Genomic DNA, 19,619 nt, shown 5'->3' on the forward strand with positions numbered 1-19,619 from the left:
TTACATGAGTGGTTCACTTTGTGATAATTCATTAAACTTTTCACTTCTGTTTTATATAATCTTCATGATTTTCTTTAAAATTTTAACAACTTTTAAAATAAAGTATGAAATTTCTAAGATCTTTCTGGAAAAGAAAAATTAGTTGTACAAAAATTGATTTAAAAATTTACAAAACACTTTGGGAGACTGAGGTGGGTGGATCACGAGGTCAGGAGTTCGAGACCAGCCTGGCCAACATCGTGAAACCCCGTCTCTACTAAAAATACAAAAAATTAGCTGGCTGTGGTGGCAGGAGCCTGTAATCCCAGCTACTCAGGAGGCCAGGGCAGGAGAATCGCTTGAACCCGAGAGACAGAGGTTGCAGTGACCAAGACTGCATCACTGCACTCCAGCGTGGGCAACAGATCGAGACTCCATCTCAAAAAAAAAAAAAAAATTACAAAATAAAAATAACTTTACAAAGTACAATCAGTTTTTCCCCACAACCAAGAAAATTTTAAGAAAGAAAAAAGACTTTAGTTTCAAAAAGTTAACAAAAATCATAATATTTTTCAAAGTGATAGTTACATGGTAAAAAGCATTCTTTTATTTGAATATTGCATGGATAAAACTAGAAAGAATAAACTGAAATCACTAGGATGATTTAAAAGTAACTAATAATTTCCTTTTTGATATAAATGTTTAGTTTTGTGAGGTTTTAAAAAATTAAGCACTCACTTTGTTTTGATACAAAACAAAATATGCCTATTTTGTTTTTCTATAAAATGATATTCTCTCAACTTCTGTATTCACAGGTTATTTTTTGCAGTGAGCCAAGATTGTGCCACTGCACTCCAGCTTGGGCTACAGAGGGAGAGACTCTGTATCTAAAATAAAATAAAACAAAACAAAATAAAATAATTAAGGAAATTTCCCAAAAATAGATTAAACAGAGAGAAAACAGAAAGCTAAAAAAGAAAAAAGAAAAAGAAACATACCAGAAAAGTTCCCATTACTGAAGGATATAAATATCCAGACTGAAAGGACCCACCAAAACGAAATACTGACTTCAATGAAAACAACAAAACACCCCCTGAAGACATCATCATCATGAAACCTTAGAATATTCAGAAATAAAGAAACCACAACAGTTTCTAGAGGGAGGAAAACAGATCACATACAAAGAAATGGGAACCAGAATGTCACTAGTCTTCTCAACAGCAAAGCTGGTGCTAGAATATACCAGAGCAATATCCTCAGATTTTTAAAGAAACATGACTTTTCAATCTAGAACGTTATGTACAGCCAACAACTATCAAGAGTAAGGGTAGACTACAGACATTTTTAGGCATGGCGTGTCTTAAATTATTGAAAAGATATGCTTTTACATGAAGACAGTAAAACAAGAAAGAAAATAAATGGGTTTCAATGAAAAAGGATTCAACATGGAGACAATTCCTGAGAAGAGCTGTGTACCAGGTCCAGAGAGCAACCTGTCTAGACTGCAGAAGGGCAGTTTGCAAGGAAAAAAAAATTCTAAAAATGAAAATCTGATAGAGGTTTAACAACTGTGTGTGGACAGCTTATTGATATGCTTGAAAGATATTGATTAAAATACGTGGTAAAATCATATTAGGCCCAAAAAAGCCAAGCAAAAAGCACGGCACTCATGCTTTTTATGGGCCTAATACAAAGAGACAAAAAGGCTGGGTGTGGTGGCTCACGCCTGTAAGCCCAGCACATTGGGAGGCCAAGGTGGGTGGATCACTTGAGGTCAGGAATTCAACACTAGCCTGGCCAACACGGTGAAACCCCATCTCTACTGGAAATTTAAAAATTAGCCAGGCATGGTAGTGGGCGCCTGTAGTCCCAGCTACTCAGGAGGGTGAGGCAGGAGAATCACTTGAACCTGGGAGGCAGAGGTTGCAATGAGCTGAGATCGCGCCACAGCACTCCAGCCTGGGTGACAGAGCGAGACTCTGTCTCAAAAAATAAAAATAAAAAAGAGAAAGAAAAACATAATAGTATAACACTTGGCTCAACATCAAACAATCCAACAATAACATCTGATTTAAGATTTAATCAACAACTGTGATGGAACAATAAAATGATGAGGAAAAAGGAAAGTGCGAAGAAGAGAGGTTTAAGACTATCCAATTTCTTAAAAGGGAAGTCAATAAATGTATAAAATTAGGTAAGTTAAGAAATAGTAACATAGACATATTATTTTGAAATATGAAAGCAATTGCATTAGCTCACATTGTTGCAGGATCCCCCCTTGGAGGTGAGTAGTGGGGGCAAAGTAGGGAACTATTTGGTTTTATACATACACACACACACACACATATATATATATATATATATATATTTTTTTTTTTTTTCTTTTTTTTGAGATGGAGTCACGCTCTGTCGTCCAGGCTGGAGTGCAGTGGTGGGATCTCGGTTCACTGCAAGCTCCGCCTCCCAGGTTCACGCCATTCTCCTGCTCAGCCTCCTGAGTAGCTGGGCCTATAGGCACCTGCCACCACGCTCAGCTAATTTTTTGTATTTTTAGTAGAGATGGGGTTTCACCATGTTATCCAGGACGGTCTCGATCTCCTGACCTCATGAACAGCCTGCCCTGGCCTCCCAAAGTGCTGGGATTACAGGCGTGAGCCACTGCGCCCAGCCTGGTTGTAACTTTTATAGCACTTACTATTTCTTTTCTTTTTCTTTTTTTTTTTTTTTTTGAGACAGAGTCTTGCTCCGTTGCCAGGCTGGAGTGCAGTGGCATGATCTTGGCTCACTGCAACCTCCGCCTTCCAGGTTCAAGTGATTCTCCTGCCTCAGCCTCCTGAGTAGCTGGGACTACAGGCGTGTGCCACCATGCCCAGCTAATTTTTGTATTTTTAGTAGAGATGAGGTTTCACCACGTTGGCCAGGATGATCTCAATATCTTGACCTTGTGATTCACCCGCCTCAGCCTTCTAAAGTACTGGGATTACAGGCGTGAGCCACCACGCCCTGCCTTGATTTTTTAAAATTTATTTTTTCTAACACCTTCACTGATGTATAATTCACACACTATATAATCTATTTATTTATTTGAGATGCAATCTTGCTCTGTCACACAGGCTGGAGTACAGTGGCACGATCTCAGCTCACGGCAACATCTGCCTCCTGGGTTCAAGGGATTCTCCTGCCTCAGCCTGAGTGGCTGGAATTACAGGCATGCGCCACCACGCCCAGCTAATTTTTGTATTTTTTAGTAGAGGCGGGGTTTTGCCATGTTGGCCAGGCTGGTCTCAAACTCCTGACCTCAGATAATTCACCCGCCTCGTCCTCCCAAAGTGCTGGGATTACAGGTGTGAGCCACCGCGTCTAGCTCAATCCATCCATTTAAACAAAAATGCATTCGTTTTTAGTATATTCACAGAATTGTGCAACCATCACCACAATCAATTCCAGAATATTTTCATCATCTTTAAAAGAAACCCAATACCCATTAGCAGTCACTTCCAATTTTCCCCAAATCCTTCCTTTGTTGTGTTTTAGTTTTTTTCCATTGTGGTAAAACATACATAACATAAAACGTACTATTTTAACCAGCTCAGTGGCATTAAGTACATTCATACTGTTGTACAACCATCACCACTATCCATCTCCACAACTTTTTCATCATCTCATAATGGAACTCTCTACCCACTTAACAGTAACTCTCCATTCCTGAACTCCCCCCAGCCCCTGGTAACCACTGTTCTACTTTCTGTCTCTATGCATTGGACTCTTCTAGGTATCTCGTAAGTGAAATCATACCATATATTTGTCCTTTTGTGTCATGCTCATTTCACTTAGCATGACGTCCTCAAAGTTTATTCATATGCAGCATATGTCAGAATTTTTTTCCTTTGTAGGCCAGGCTCAGTAGCTCAAGCCTGTAATCCTAGCACTTTGGGGGGCAGAGGCAGGTGGATTGCTTGAGCCTAGCAGTTCAAGACAAGCCTGGGCAACGTGGTGAGACCTCGTCTCTAGTAAAAATACAAAAACTGAGGTAGGAGGATCACCTGAGCCTGGAGAGGTCAAGACTGCAGTGAGCCATGATTGCACCACTGCACTCCAGCCTGGGCAACACAGTGAGACCCCGTCTCAAAGATTAAAAAAAAACTCAAAACTCATAGAACTGTACACTAAAAAGGGTGAACTTTACTACATGCAAATTAAAAGTTTTTTCCTTTGTAATACTGAATAATATCCCATTGTATGTACATGCCACATTTTGCCTATCATCGATAGACACTTAGGTTGCCTCCATACCAATTTTTGGCTGTTGTAAATAATAGCCATGAATATTGGCGTATATATATCTGTTCAATTCCCTGCCTTCAATTCATTTGTGAATATACTCAGAAGTGGGACTGCTGAATGAAACAGATAATTCTGTTTGGTTTTTTAAGGAACTGCCCTACTGTTTTCCACAGCAGCTAGGCATTCTCTATATATTCTAGATATTAGTTTCTTCTCAAGACAGGTGACTTGCAATTATTTTGTCTAATTCTATGGGTTGCCTTTTTACTCTGTTGATAGTGTCCTTTGACGTACAAGTTTTAAATTTTGATGAAGTCTAGTTTGTCTGGTTTTCCTTTTATTGCCTGTGTCTTTGGTGTCATATCCCAAGAAATCACTGCCAAATCCAATATTATAATGCTTTTGCCCTATGTTTTCTTCTAAGAGTTTTATAGTTTTAGCTCTTATATTTAAGTTTTATATATGGTACAGGTTATGTGTCCAACTTCATTCTTTCGATGAATCCAGTTGTTCAAATGCCATTTGTTGAAAAGACTGTCTTTCACTCATTGAATGAAGAATTGGCACACTTATGGAAAATCATTTGACCAAATATGTGAGGGCTTACTTTTGGGCCCTCTCTTCTATTCCATTGGCCTCTATGCCAGTACCACGCTGTTTTGATTATGTTAGTTTTGTAGTAAATCAGAAGTGGGAGTCCTGCAACACTGTTCTTTCTCAGTATTATTTCTGCTATTCAGGGTCTCTTGAGATTATGTATGAATTCTAGTATGAATTTTTCTTTTTTTGAGTAAGATTATCACCATATTTATTTTCCTATAATTTTTCTATAGCTTCAACGTTTTCTCTTCAAAATCAAAAGAAAAATATCCCAAAATTTAGAACTGGATCATTTGGCCCTTTCTCTTCTTTATCTCCTCCCAGTTCAAACTGCTTGGATCTCTTAATGGATAGCATCCTCTTGATCTGCTGTTAGGCTCAACACATTCCAGCCTTAGCATAATCGTGGTTTTAGCCTTTGTATTAGTCTGTTTACACGTTGCTGATAACGACATACCCAAGACTGGGCAATTTACAAAAGAAAGAGGTTTATTGGACTTATAGTTCCACGTGGCTGGGGAGGCCTCACAAGGCGGAAAGTGAAAAGTACGTCTCACATGGTGGTAGATGAGAGCTTTTGCAGGCAAACTCCCCTTTTTAAAACCATCAGATCTCGTGAGACTTATTCACAATAATGAGAATAACACAGGGAAGACCTGCCCCCATGATTCAATTACTTCCTGCCAGGTCCCTCCCACCACATGTGGGAATTCAAGATGAGATTTAGGTGGGGACAGAGCCAAACCACATCAGCCTTCTTTTGGAAAACTGGCTTTGTCTGCCCACCACAGCCACTCTGCTTCCAATCATAGGGCCTCTTTCCCTGGGCATACAGGGAATCCTTGCCCTTCTCATACGGTGTCACTTTTGTAAGGTTGATGCTTGCCACACTTCTTACACGAGGTTCTTTGGGTTTTAGGTACACTGACCATCTCTGCAGCAGAGCTGCCCTGTCTATATGATGAAAACAGGAAACTGCATCTACAACCCTCACCTTGTGTCACTCACACATAACTGGATTTTTCTATTTTTTCAAAAATCACTGGGATGCTGACAGGCTGACAGAATCTGTAGAATGCTTTGGAAGTACTAACATCTCACTTAAATTAAGTCTTCCAATTCATGAATATGAGAATCTTTCCAGTTGTTTATATATTGTTTAATTTCTTTCAGTAATCTTTTGTAGTTTTCAGTGTACAAATCTTCTGTCTCTTTGGTGAAGACAATTCCTAAGTATTTTACTCTTTTTGATGCTATTGCAAGTGGAATTACTGCCCAGGTGCGGTGGCTCACACCTGTAATCCCAGCACTTTAGGAGGCCAATGCAGTTGGGTCATTGGAGATCAGGAGTTCAAGACCAGCCTGGGCAACATGGTGAAACTCCATCTCTACTAAAAATACAAAAATTAGGCGGGTGTGGTTGTGGGTGCCTGTAATCCTAACTAGTCAGGAAGCTGAGGCAGGAGAATCGCTTGAACCTGGGAGGTGGAAGTGGCAGTGAGTCAAGATCATGCCACTGCACTCCAACCTGGGTGACAAGAGCAAAACTCTGTCTCAATAAGCAAACAAATAAATAGATAAATGGAATTATTTTCCTAATTTCCTTTTTGTGTTGTTCATTAGAGAAACATACTATTTGATTTTTAAATAAGACCCTTGTATTACACATTAAATATATATATATCAAAAGAAGGCAAATATATTGCACTTTTCCAGAGCTCAAGCTTGATCAGAATGGAGATGAGATGCATTAAACATTTTATATTATTCAAATTATTAGATTCTGAATTTCAAATAAAAAGCTGCTGATATTTTTATACTGTTCAAGATATTCTACTATAAGAATGAGGGTAAATTTCCATATATCTTACTTGCTTTTTCTTTTTTTTGAGATGGAGTTGCCCAGGCTGTTGCCCAGACTGGAGTGTAGTGGCATGATCTCCGCTCACTGCAACCTTGGAGGCCTCCCAGGTTCAGGCAATTCTCCTGCCTCAGCCTCTCGAGTAGCTGGGATTACAGGCACATGCCACTATGCCCAGCTAATTTTTGTATTTTTTAATAGGGACAGAGTTTCACCATGTTGGCCAGGCTGGTTTTGAACTCCTGACCTCGTAATCCACCTGCCTCGGCCTCCCAAAATGCTGGGATTATAATAAGTCACTGAGCCCGGCCATTTTTTCTTTAGTTTAAAAGATCACACTCTATATTACTTCTTTTTGTTATTGAGACAGAGTTTCACTCTGTCACCCAGGCTGGAATGCAGTGGTGTGAGCACGACTCAATGCAACCTCTGCTTCCTGGGCTCAAGTGATCCTCCCACCTCAGCCTCCCCAGTAGCTAGGACCACAGGTGCACAACACCAAATCCAGCTAATTTTTACAATTTTTTATATAGATGGGGTTTCGTCATGTTGTCCAGGCTGGTCTCGAATGCCTGGCTCAAGCAATCTATCCGCCTCGGCCTCCCAAAGTGCTGGGATTACAGGCATGAGCCACCACATCTAGCCTCGCATTATTCCACTAGAGAACTATCAAGAGAGAATTATCTTTTGTAGCTGCCTGATTTTCTACACTCTCTCCACACATGTGGGTTCTGCCAGATTTTCTATCAGTATTCTTGCTTAGGCAAAACTCCCCATCAGTGGAGATGTTCAACAGAAGTTCTATACTGGGGATTTCAACCTGGATTGGGAGAGTGAATAGAAAGACTTAATGGATTGTCTTAATTCATATGACTCTACTATTCTAACATCATAGGAACTCAAGATGCCAGAAAATACTTGAAAGGTTTAGAGTTAAATAAAACAACAAAATCAACAAAACAAAACCAGTGAAATGAAAACTTTTGGCTCAACATTTTATGAGATCTAGACAAAGAAGCTTTGCCTAGAATGTACAATTTCAATGTGAAGAAAAGCCCCTTAAAAAATTACAAAGTTGTTTCTAGTATTCCAATTTTCTACACAAATTCCAGATCAGGCCGGGAATGGTGGCTAATGCCTGTAATCTCAGCACTTTGGGAGGCCAAGGCAGGTGGATCACCTGAGGTCAGGAGTTCGAGACCAGCCTGGCCAATATGGGGAAACCCTGTCTCTACTAAAAATACAAAAAAAAAAAAAAAAAAAAATTAGTTGGGCATGGTGGCAGTTGCCTGTAATCCCAGCTACTCAGGAGGCTGAAGCAGGAGAATCGCTCGAACCTGGAGGCAGAGGCTGCAGTCAGCCGAGATCGTTCCACTGCACTCCAGCCTGGGCAATAGAGCGAGACTCTGTCTCAAAAAAACAAACAAACAAAACAAAACAAAACAAAACAAAACAAAACAAAACAAACAACACAACAAAAAAAAAACACACAAATTCCAGATCAGAACTCTAGGAGAATGAATTCCCCACCACCTATCAATCAAATACTTACTGAATGACTATCATATTGCTAACACTATGCTAGGCACTAAAGATACAAAGATCAAAATACTGAATCCCTACCTTCAAAGAGCTCATCATCTAAGGTGGTAACATGCAACACATGGGGCAGTAGGGAATATGTACTGTGTTCCAGGTCAGGGTTAAGGTAGTAAGGAAGACGTCAGGAAAGGAAGCAGTAACCACTGAGTTGAATCTTAAAGGATGAATAGGAGGTAGAGATTATAATGTGTTGGGCACTGTGCTAAGTGTTCAAGCTACAAAGATTAATCAGAGGAAGTCTCTGCACATAGTTCTGTAAGGGAAAAAGCCACATAAAAAAACATTTTCAAAACAATGAGATTAAAAGTTTTAAGACAGACATGTTGTAAAAATAGAGGAGAACAAGCTCAGTAGGGAAGGGGAATAGAGCAAAGGAAAGGCTACACAAAGAAACTCATGTCTGAGCTGAATCATGAAGGGTAAGCAGATATTCAATAGGTGGGCAACGCAGGGAGGAGGGCATTCTAGGCAAGGAGAATAGTATGAGCATTGGAACAAAGGTACAAAGTGTGACTTGAAAGAGCCCAGTGTGATTAGGAACTTGCATGTGGCTTAGTTTCACTGAAATGTAGGCTATGAAACAAAAAAGGGGTTAGGAGGGAAATTAAGAAAAGTAAAAAGAAATGTTATGAACTAAATCATGAAGATACTAGAATTCTCGTATGGTTATTAAACCTTTACATTTCTTTTTTCTTCTAAAAAAAACTTGGCTCAAGTGTGAAAAATTTTCTTGTTCATTTATACTTGATTAAATAAATATAGTAACATTTGTCATTACAGATACCTTTTTCAACTTTAGCTTTAAATGTTATCCACCTTCCACTTAGCGAACTTAAAACAATATAGTCAAATTCATTTTCTTTTTATAACTGATACCACTATTTTTATGCTTAGAAAATTCAGTTTAAAGGTCATTGTAAAGAATATCATAAAAGACCTAAAACAAGGTAAAATAGGGGTGTAGGGAAGAACTAACATGGATTCAAAATACATTAAGGAGATGGAACTAATATGTGAAAGGGAGAGCCTGAGATAGAAAGTGACTATCAGGAACACAAGGACAGCTTCTCAGAGAGGCAGTCCAAGAGTGGTCAGTTGAAGATGTAGGAGGAATTCTAGAAAAGTAACTAAGGAAGACAAGGTATCGGCAAAATATTCTATATTTGCTCTCTCAAGAATTAATGAGTTATCCCTCCTGGTTTCCGTACATCTACAAAATCCTGAGTTTTCTTTTGCTTAAGTCCATTGGAAAGTTTAAAACTTCAGAGTATTATACATATACCTTAACATTATTTATGACATTGATGGGTACATGAAAATGACAAGTGTCAAACTGAATTTCATTTGGACTCCATGTGATTCAAATGATCAATTCCTTTGTTTTCCCCAATAAACTCCCAAGTTTCCTCTTTAGTAGAGCTACTTTTTGTTCTAAATTCTATGGCCAGTAAGACAAATTAACTTAATAAAACAACTTAAAAGACCATTTTTTGGTTGTTTTAACTTCTATTTATTTTTGACTTTTAAGAGCTCATCATGGCCTGACCTAGGCATAAACTTTGGGATGTATTTGCAAAACTGATGAGAAAAACAATGAAGAAAATACAGTTATCTAATTTTATTAACTTATATGTAAAAATAAAATAAACTAAATTCACTTTGGCTACAGAAAACATATTACTCACCTGCGACCACATTCTGAATATTTACCAATATTTTTTAATATTAAGGCAGCTGTTAGTCGGATGTGTTTAGTTATTGGTCCCTCTTTTTCATCCTTAAAAAGAAAGGAAAAAAAGAAAGAATAAAGATCTAAATCATACAGGACTCAGACTTTTACAGATAAGGGTTTCAAGGCATGCTTACTGTAAAATCTCGAAAGACAAGGTTTCTTGATCCTCTCCTCAGAGCCATAAGCGCAGCACTGGGATGATTCACAATGGCCTTCTGTGCTCTAGGAGTTGAGCTTGTGCCCCCTACAGCTGGCTGCCTAAATTGATCAGAGAGAGAGAGAGAGTTAACATGATACTGCAGACAGACTGACAACTATGACCACCTTGCCCATCTCTTTAAACTGGTTATTTAAAAATGGTGTTTAGAGGGTGACTAAAGGTCCAATGGTCTAGCATTAACGTTTATGTTCTGTGACAGCCTAGGCAAAGGGGCCCTTAGTAACAAGGTGAAGTTTCAAGTCTTTTATTTTCCAATCTATCAATTTTAAAGCAAATAGATGTTCCATCTTTAAAGTTACTGTACTGGGTAAGTATGCAATCAAGACAAATTCAACATAGCGTCATAGTTACAGCCTTCTCATCTTTGAATATAATGTGAAGATTTTAACAAAGAAGAAAAGTCTACAATTTTTGCTACAAATTATTTCCAAATGTTACCTAAGGGTAAAGTAATACTACCTAAGAATGTACTGACACTGGTCATCCAGGAAAACATGGTATGATAACATGGAATTATGCTAAATACCACATTTCAAACTATTACTTACATATCTTAAATTTCATCATTATTTAATAATTTCAATGAATCCTTTCACTACAGTTCTGTTATTTATGAAAGATACAGAATGGAAGAACTGCAGAGATGATTTTATGTAAAATATGATTCAAACTACTGTAGATTTCTTTGGCCAAGCAGATAAAATGCATCATTATCTGTGTGCTCTAGTGAGATAGCAATGGAGATGCTGACTTATCATATATGAGGAAACACTGTTTCTGACACTGTAACTGGCTCCATGACTTTCAATATTTCTTTTCACATTTGAAAAGCAGGGGTATTTCTGATACATTTTTACTAATTCTGAATATTAAATTATTTTAAGCTAATTCTGAATATTAAATGAGACAACCTGAAAACAATCTTTAAACTGTAAACCAGTGTTATATATGTTTATATGTGTGTGTGTATATACATATATTTGATAATGGCAAGATATGAAATCTCTTTGCCATTATCAAATAGATGATTACTCTCTTACAGGAAAAAGAACCATACACAGTACTTTTAGTTTACAAAGTATTTCTCATATATCATCTGTCATTACTTCCAATGACTGACTAGTCTACAAAACAGAATCAGTGTTAGAGCTCAAAGGTAACTTACAGACAGCATTGTCCAGCCAAAAGGAAAAGTGATGCCAAGAGAATCTAAGCAATTTGAACAGGGTCACATTGCTGGTTTGTGGCAGAGCTGGACTAGAACCCAGGTTTCTGGTCTCCTAATATGCTAAGTTGCATTTCATTGTTCTTGTGTTTTGGCTAGTTTCTTTTTGTATGTACAATAGGAAGTAAACTCATATTCCTTACTTGGTAGAAGACTTCTGACTTCCTGCTTGTCCTGGTTCATCTTGTTTTAATCCTGCAAGTAGGGCATCCTTTGAACAGTGCTTATCCTTATTGAGAAAGAGGAAGCAACAGAATGCACATCAAAATCTTTAATGCAAATGAGTTACTGATCAAATAGTATTTAAAAAGTGTACCTGCAAGTGGGTAATAAAAGAAAATCGCTGTCGCTGAAAAGGCTCACAACCTTCCCAAAGACACTGCCCTGGATATACATCTTTTCCTCCATGTTCAGTTGCTGCATGGTAGAAAACCTGTGAGGGTGTCTGAAACCACCTATAAAAAATAATAGTAGTAGACACTTGGATGTATTCAAGTATATTTTGAAACTATTTCAAAAATTTCTCTGCTTATATTTCCAAGTAGAATCATCAGTTGTACTGAACACTTTTGGTAATTTGTTTTAACATCCCTTATTCCTAATTCCCTTCCTTCAGTGAAGGCTGACTAAAAATCTCTTAAAAGTGAATGAAATATCATTTAAAACACCATAGAACATTATCTTATAAACAAATGTCATACTCTACTGTACTTTTATAAATTGCTTATTTACTAGATTTCATATTAGATATAATAGCTCAAGCATATCCAATCCAACAGTACAAATTCTGTAAGTTTTAGTAAGTCTGCCTTATAAGTTCACATTTATATGTCTGTCCACATTTTTAAGTCCCATCTCTCACTCCTCCAGCACATATCCTATGATGTCTGAGTGGGCAGGTGGCAAAGCACACAAAACTGAAGGAACTCAGATTTTATTCTCCCTTATTAGACAATATGGAAATGAGAGAGAACAGTGGAATCTAGACAGCAAAGAATGTATTAAAAGGCTTCAATTACTAATGAATAACTCAAATATTTGTGCAATCTATATATCTCTATCTATCTATCTATCTATCTATCTATCTATCTATCTATCTATATATTTTGAGATGGAGTCTCGCTCTGTCGCCAGGCTGGAATGCAGTGGTGCGATCTTGGCTCACTGCAACCTCTGCCTCCCGGGTTCAAGCGATTCTTCTGCCTCAGCCTCCGGAGTACCTGGGACTACAGGCACGCGCCACCACGCCCGGCTAATTTTTGTATTTTTAGTAGAGACGGGGTTTCACTATGTTGGTCAGGCTGGTCTCGAACTCCTGACCTCATGATCCACCTGCCTCGGCCCCCAAAAGTGCTGGGATTACAGGTGTGAGCCACAGCACCCAGCCACAATGAATATCTTTAAGATCTACAGCAAAGATCTCTTAGGATTTGACTTTTTATGGCTGTCATATAAACATATATATATTTGAACCAGTTTTTAATGTGTAACAAATATCCAGTATCCCAAATTATTATTCCTTTAGGAATGACTAATATTTTAAAATAAAATTTAATCAAAAGTAATTAAATACTGAATTATATAACAGTGTCAGAAAGAGTAAGTTATATATTTAATTTCCATCACATGTATCTATATAAATACCTACAAAAGTATATTGTGAGGCTAAAATCAGTAAATACATTTTAAATTTCAGAATTTCGTTTACTTCTCAGAACTCACAATGCTATTTCATTAATATGAAATAAGACTTGAGTTCTGTTATACATACTAGTTATTTCCACAAGAAAGCATTTCTTGTTGTGTTTTTAAGACATTACCGGCCGGGCGCGGTGGCTCAAGCCTGTAATCCCAGCACTTTGGGAGGCCGAGACGGGCGGATCACGAGGTCAGGAGATCGAGACCATCCTGGCTAACACGGTGAAACCCCGTCTCTACTAAAAACTACAAAAAACTAGCCGGGCGAGGTGGCAGCGCCTGTAATCCCAGCTACTCGGGAGGCTGAGGCAGGAGAATGGCGTGAACCCGGGAGGCGGAGCTTGCAGTGAGCTGAGATCCGGCCACAGCACTCCAACCTGGGTGACAGAGCGAGACTCCGTCTCAAAAAAAAAAAAAAAAAAAAAAAAAAAAAAAAAAAAGACATTACCTAAATACTATTAAATCATTAACTGCAATATATTAAGTCTACACACACGTGCACACATATACACAGAAACCAAAATCCAAATGTACTACTACTCAGTTTTCACAATGTCTATTTCTAAACTATTTTTCAATACATACAATGAATCAAGTTTATTGGCAACAATAAAAATGGTGAATTTAGCAGCCACAGGAAAAAGGATAGCACTTCCTTAAATCAATTTTAATTACTAAATACACACAGTTATGTGTATACGAATTTAAGACAACAGATATTTTAAAGTGTTCATTAGTCTATCTGTCCTCAGGGTCTATTTTTCTCTCCAATCTACTACTCTTTTCTTCATTCCAAGTCTATTTTCTATCTAACTACTCTAGTCATAAAAGCTATTCATTGATTGTTGTGGTGGTTCAAGGAAAAGTTCTAATATAATTATGAATGAAGCTGGTTGCAATAATCACATGAAGGTGAAAAGTAGTTAAGGGTTCCAAATCCATTAAATGAACTACCTGAATTTTATTTATTTATGAGACAGAGTCTTGCTCTGTCGCCCAGGCTGGAGTGCAATGGCACGGTCTCGACTCAATCCAACTTCTGTCTCCTGGGTTCAAGTGATTCTCCTGCCTCAGCCTCCCAAATAGCTGGGACTACAGGCACCTGCCACCATGCCCAGCCAATTTTTGTATCTTCAGTAGAGACGGGGTTTCGCCATGTTGGCCAGAATGGTCTCGAACTCCTGACCTTGTGATCCACCTGCCTCATGCCTCAGCCTTCCAAAGTGCTGGGATTACAGGCGTGAGCCAGCCACCGTGCCTGGCCAATACCTGAGTTTTAAAAGTTTACACGTAATATTGGAGAGTTAAACTCTAAAGAAATGTAAAGCAAATAAATACTGAGTTTTCAGAACATTATGGATATTTACTGGATGGATTGGGAGAAGTGTAAGTGATAAAGCAGAATGCTACTGTTTACTGTCATATCTAGAAAACTGTTCTTAAAACTACTCTGGCAATCACCTCCACTCCCTACCACCAACCCATAAATCATAAACAATATGTTAAGGGAAGTGGGAAAATTCAAGAGTATCCAAAAATAATACAAATAAAAATTACCTGTGATATAGCCATAATGCTAACATTTTAGTATACTTTCTTTAAGCCTTCTCTGAGTACGTATGTGTTTTTAAACAAAACTGGGACTGTTACTGATATAATTTTATATACTGCTGCCACTCCAGGGTAATATGATAGCTTTGTACAAATTATTATTATTTGAGACAGAGTCTCACTTTGTTGCCCAGGCTGGAGTGCAGTGGCACAATCTTGGCTCAATGCAACCTCTGTCTCCTGAGTTCATGTGATTCTTCTGCCTCAGCCTCCTGAGTAGCTGGGATTGCAGGCATGCAGCAGAATGCCTCATTTTTGTATTTTTTAGTAGAGACGGGGTTTCTCCATGTTGACTAGGCTGGTTTCAAGCTCCTGACCTCAAGTGATCTGCCTGCCTCGGCCTCCCAAAGTGCTGGGATTACAGGTGTGGGTCACCACATCCGGCCCCTTTCCTTAAGATACTTTATTGTCGGCCGGGCGCGGTGGCTCAAGCCTGTAATCCCAGCACTTTGGGAGGCCGAGACGGGTGGATCACGAGGTCAGGAGATCGAGACCATCCTGGCTAACACGGTGAAACCCCGTCTCTACTAAAAAATACAAAAAACTAGCCGGGCGAGGTGGCGGGCGCCTGTAGTCCCAGCTACTCGGGAGGCTGAGGCAGGAGAATGGCGTGAACCCAGGAGGCGGAGCTTGCAGTGAGCTGAGATCCGGCCACTGCACTCCAGCATGGGTGACAGAGCGAGACTCCGTCTCAAAAAAAAAAAAAAAAAAAAAAAAAAAAAAAAAAAGATACTTTGTCTTGTGCTGAAAAATTGTTGTAATAAATATACAACATATGGCACATACAATGTGACTGGATTCCCCCTTGATGTGTACAACCATTGGCACAGCTCTGGGCAAAAAAGAATCCTCTGAAACTCATTTTACTCACTGAGAATCTAGTTTTAAAGATGGGTGTGATGCTTAAATTTGATATGTATACATCTGTTTGGAAAACAGTAGGCCAAAAATAAATAAGGGCTATTGTCATCATGATCAGTAACAGTAGCAGTAGTGGCGGTAAGGGGTAGTGGTGGTACTGGTAACCCCTTGTCTCTTCACTGGGCCATCTTGTTAATCCTCTACTCTGAGATCTTCCCCACAACTATTCCAAAATTGCAAGCTTTGCTCAGTAACATTTGGTCCACCTTCAAGTTAACGGCCGCCATTAGCAAGCAACACTCACTATCGCTCACAACTAATTTTATTCATTTCTGCTCCCGAAAATATTCTCCATAGAAACTGCCTGCAATTCAACTTTGGTTAAATACTGAATTTCAATCTTATTTTAGAGCTTGTCTTGCTCTGTACTTGTGTGTATTTGTAAATTTAGAGACAATATCTTACATTTATGTCTCTGAAAAAAATGCTTATTACGGAAAAAAACAAGTTTATTTCATTAGAGCTTCTTTAACTTTCTTCTCTACATTAGATTTTCAGTCATTATTCATCCTTTCTTTACCTTGGATCTCAGCCAAATGTAGCTACTATTTCCCAGGTTAACTCCTTCACTTACATATTGGTGAGACACCCAAGTTTAAAAGGGCTCCTCGGAGAATCTCTGACCAGCCTCTGCACTAGGAGGAAGGGGTGGAGCCTCGGGAAGTTCCTGCCATTTGCAGCAGGGAGATGCCTGGCCACTCCTCTTCCTGTGTGGTAAACTGGGATTAAATCTGTGAGGTGGAAAACCTGTTAGCAGGACTCCATCTCACTTTGCTGAGCTGTTTTTCCTTTTCTGTTCTCATCCAGTAAATTTCACTCCTCACACTTCTATGTGTCTATGAGCCTAATCTTTCCTGGTTGTGTGAAAAGAACCCGGTTTTTTTCTACAACATTGGATTCTATTGTGTTTCTTCATAAATTACCCCCTTTTGCATCTTTTATCTTTTCCTCTCTACTGAATCCCACACTTAAGTATATAAAAACAAATGTTATTCTAAGTAGAAACAACAGAAACAACACTGTTTCTTTGATCCTGCTACTTTTTCAAAAGAAATAAACCAGAATTTATCAATATCTGGCAAAGCAATGCGAAATGTAATATTTAATATAGTTATTGTAACAAGTTTTTGACACTTTTCTCTCAGTCACTGGCGAATTAAAAAATACATATTTTTCAATTACATCACCACTATAATTTATAATAGTTGGCTCCCTGCTTGTTATTTAAACTATTGCAGTGAAAGTTCAGGATTAGCTTCTATTCTTCATTTAATTCCCCTTCAGCCAAATTCTATTTTCTTTTATTCCAGTGAAGAACTGTTTGGTTCAACTGAGCAAATATTCACATAGGCTACTAGGTACAAATTTCCTGAAATGAAAACCCATTTTCTGGGGAGAAATTCAAGCCTGCTGCATGAATTTGCATAAGTCACAAGGAGCTGAATGTTAATCACCAAGACAATGGGGAAAATGTCTCCAGGGCATGTTAGAGACCTTCATGGCAGCCTCTCCCCAGAGGCCTAGCAGGACAAAATTATTTCCTGGACCAGGTCCAGGCCCCCCATGCTGCCTGCAGCCTAGAGACTTGATGCCCTGCATCCCAGCTGTTCAAGCCATGGCTAAAAAGGGCCAAGGTGCAGCTTGGGGTGTGGCTTCAGAGAGTAAAAATCCCAAGCCCTGGCAGCTTCCACATGGTGCTGAGCCTGTGGGTACCCAAAAGTCAAAAATTGAGGTTTGGAAATTTCCACCTAGATTTCAGATGATGTATGGAAACACCTGGATGTCCAAGCAGAAGTTTGCTGCAGGGGCAGAGCCCTCATGGAGAACCTCTGCTAGGGCAGATCAGGGCCCCCACACAGAGTCCCCACTTGGGCACTGCCTAGTGGAGCTGTGAAAAGAGGGCTATCCTCCTCCAGACCCCAGAATGGTAGATAAATGAAGAGCTCGCACCGTGCACCTGGAGACACCACAGACACTCAATGCCAACCCATGAAGGCAGCTGAGAGGGGGGACTGTACCCTGCAAGGCCACAGGGGCGGAACTGCGCAAGGCTCTGGAAGCCCACCTCGTGCGTCAGCATGACCTGGGTGTGAAACATGGAGTCAAAGGAGATCATTTTGGAGCTTTAAGGTTTAATGACTACCCTATTGGATTTTGGACTTGGATGGTGCCTGTAGCCTCTTTGTTTTGGCCAATTTCTCCCATTTGTAATGGGTATATATACTCAATGCCTATACCCTACTTCTCTAGGAAGTAAATAACTTGCTTTTGATTTTACAGGCTCATAGGTGGAAGGGACTTTCCTTGTCTCAAATGAGACTTGTGGACTTGGACTTTTGGGTTAATGCTGGAATGAGCTCAGACTCTGGGGGACTCTTGGAAAGGCATGATTGTGTTCTGAAATGTGAGGACATGAGATTTGGGAAGGGCCACAGCAGAATGATATGGTTTGGCTGTGTACCCACCGAAATCTCACCTTGAATTGTAGTTCCCATAATCCTTATGTGTCATAGGAGGGACCCAGTGGGAAGTAACTGAATCATGGGGTTACCCCATGCTATTCTCATGATAGTGACTGAGTTCTCATGAGATCTGATGGTTTGATAAAGGGTTTATCCCTGTTTGCTCAGCACTTCTCTCTCCTGCTGCCATGTGAAGAAAGACATGTTTGCTTCCCCTTCTGCCATGATCGTAAGTTTCCTGAGGCCTGCTCAGCCCTGCAGAACTGTGAGTCAATTAAACCACTTTCCTTTGCAAATTACCCAGTCTTGGGCAGTTCTTTATAGCAGCATGAGAATGAACAATACAGACAGTTTCATTTGGAGTTTTCTTATTTACTCAAGGTCTTGGCAGGCTATTTTTCTTTAGTGGCCAAAAAGTATTCCATATCCTTCTTTATAGCCTTCCTGCTGAAACAAACAAACAAACTCACTTCACTTAAAATGCAAGGGATTTTTTTTTTTTGTAGGAATATTCTAGTTAAAAAGTAGGATGGCACATAAATGTTAATAAATGCACATAAATGTATACATGAGACTATACATCCAAAAAATTCATACTGCAAACATATTTTAGTTTTTAAAAAGGCACTATTATTGGTTGCAGAACCACAAATTGTACCTCCACCCTTGGCATTTAACTGTTTTAGATATATAATATTCTGTGGCAAAAGAAATATCAAGGACAAGCATTATTATATATTCAAATAAGACTTACTAACAAGCTGCTAAAATTTTGGGGGAAAAAATATACCAACAACCTTGGCAAGAGGCTACCCAACTTTATTTTATCCAGTTGCAAAAGTTCAAAATAGAAAAAAAGTACTAACTTCACTATTAAAGAGAAATTAATTTATTTCCTTAATACATGATGAAACATTGTAAATACAAACTGGAAAACTGAAAATCAGTACTGGTATTCTTGGAAACGAAATACTGCTGTTCCTACAAGAATGAATTCTCCAATCTCAGCTTCTGTGCTACAGTCAATCCAGATTAAAAGTCATAGGTGGGAACAACTGATTGACTAGTGTACCTGCCAAAGGCAATAGGGGACGAAGCAAGTACTTGGCCTTTTTGAGGGGCGTTTGTACAAAGATGGGTCCTGCCTCCTAGTAAGACTGAAATTGTAGGACATATCCCAAATATAGTAAGGGATTCATATGGAGGATGACCCAAACCAGCTGCCCTCAGTTCTGACTCCTTTCCTCCTAATAATTATTACAGGAAAAGATTTCTGTGTTTGCTCTGTGACCTTCCTGCATCCAGTGCTATTAACCTGCCAGTCTGTGAAGCAGTCACTTAAAATAGAAAAATATAAAAGTGAATTATCAGGGACTTTGTTCTAAAATGTTTTTAAAATGTGTACTTGGCCAAACAAATATGAA

At 39.0% G+C, this 19,619-nt stretch overlaps 1 protein-coding gene across 1 annotated transcript in view; it reads right to left on the reverse strand.

Annotated features, from left to right (window-relative positions):
• ARID2 (AT-rich interaction domain 2) overlaps positions 1–19,619 on the reverse strand; it is a 187,231-nt gene that overhangs the window by 4,849 nt on the left and 162,763 nt on the right. The window contains exons 17-20 of the mRNA XM_030938889.1: positions 11,820–11,958; positions 11,647–11,732; positions 10,193–10,316; positions 10,012–10,103 (exon numbers count right to left, since the gene is read on the reverse strand). Of these exons, the coding sequence (XP_030794749.1) occupies positions 10,012–10,103; positions 10,193–10,316; positions 11,647–11,732; positions 11,820–11,958 (441 nt within the window). The remainder of the gene's footprint in view (positions 1–10,011; positions 10,104–10,192; positions 10,317–11,646; positions 11,733–11,819; positions 11,959–19,619) is intronic.

The sequence above is a fragment of the Rhinopithecus roxellana genome, chromosome 10 (genome assembly GCF_007565055.1).
Source record: "Rhinopithecus roxellana isolate Shanxi Qingling chromosome 10, ASM756505v1, whole genome shotgun sequence".
In the NCBI taxonomy this organism is placed as follows: Eukaryota; Metazoa; Chordata; class Mammalia; order Primates; family Cercopithecidae; genus Rhinopithecus; species Rhinopithecus roxellana.